This window comes from Eimeria tenella, genomic scaffold, assembly GCF_000499545.2.
Source record: "Eimeria tenella Houghton genomic scaffold, Eth_scaff2103, whole genome shotgun sequence".
Classification (NCBI taxonomy): Eukaryota; Apicomplexa; class Conoidasida; order Eucoccidiorida; family Eimeriidae; genus Eimeria; species Eimeria tenella.
In genome coordinates, this window is record NW_013541951.1 from 1 (window position 1) to 220 (window position 220).

General features: G+C 54.1%; 1 protein-coding gene across 1 annotated transcript in view; it reads right to left on the reverse strand.

Moving 5' to 3' along the window:
- Positions 1-151: 151 nt before the first annotated feature.
- Positions 152-220, reverse strand: part of ETH_00041570 (uncharacterized protein) — a gene marked incomplete at both ends in the record, with an annotated part of 1,852 nt that continues 1,783 nt past the window's right edge. Inside the window, one exon of the mRNA XM_013374536.1 lies at positions 152-217. Coding sequence (XP_013229990.1) covers positions 152-217 — 66 coding nt within the window. The remainder of the gene's footprint in view (positions 218-220) is intronic.

Below are 220 nucleotides of genomic sequence, written 5' to 3' on the forward strand. Positions count from 1 at the left end.
TGCAGCAGCAAAAAACGCAAACATCTTGCTGCTGCTGCTGCTGCTGCTGCGCAGTGGGCATTGCGTAGTCGGCTGATGAGACCCAGCAGCAGCAGCAGCGAAGCGTACCTGAGACACGAAGTATTTGCTGCTCTTCTTATCGTCTTTGGTGTTAATAATGACAAGGGGCTTCGTTTTCTTGGCTGCTGCTGCTGCTGCAGCTGCTGCTGCTGCAGCAGCT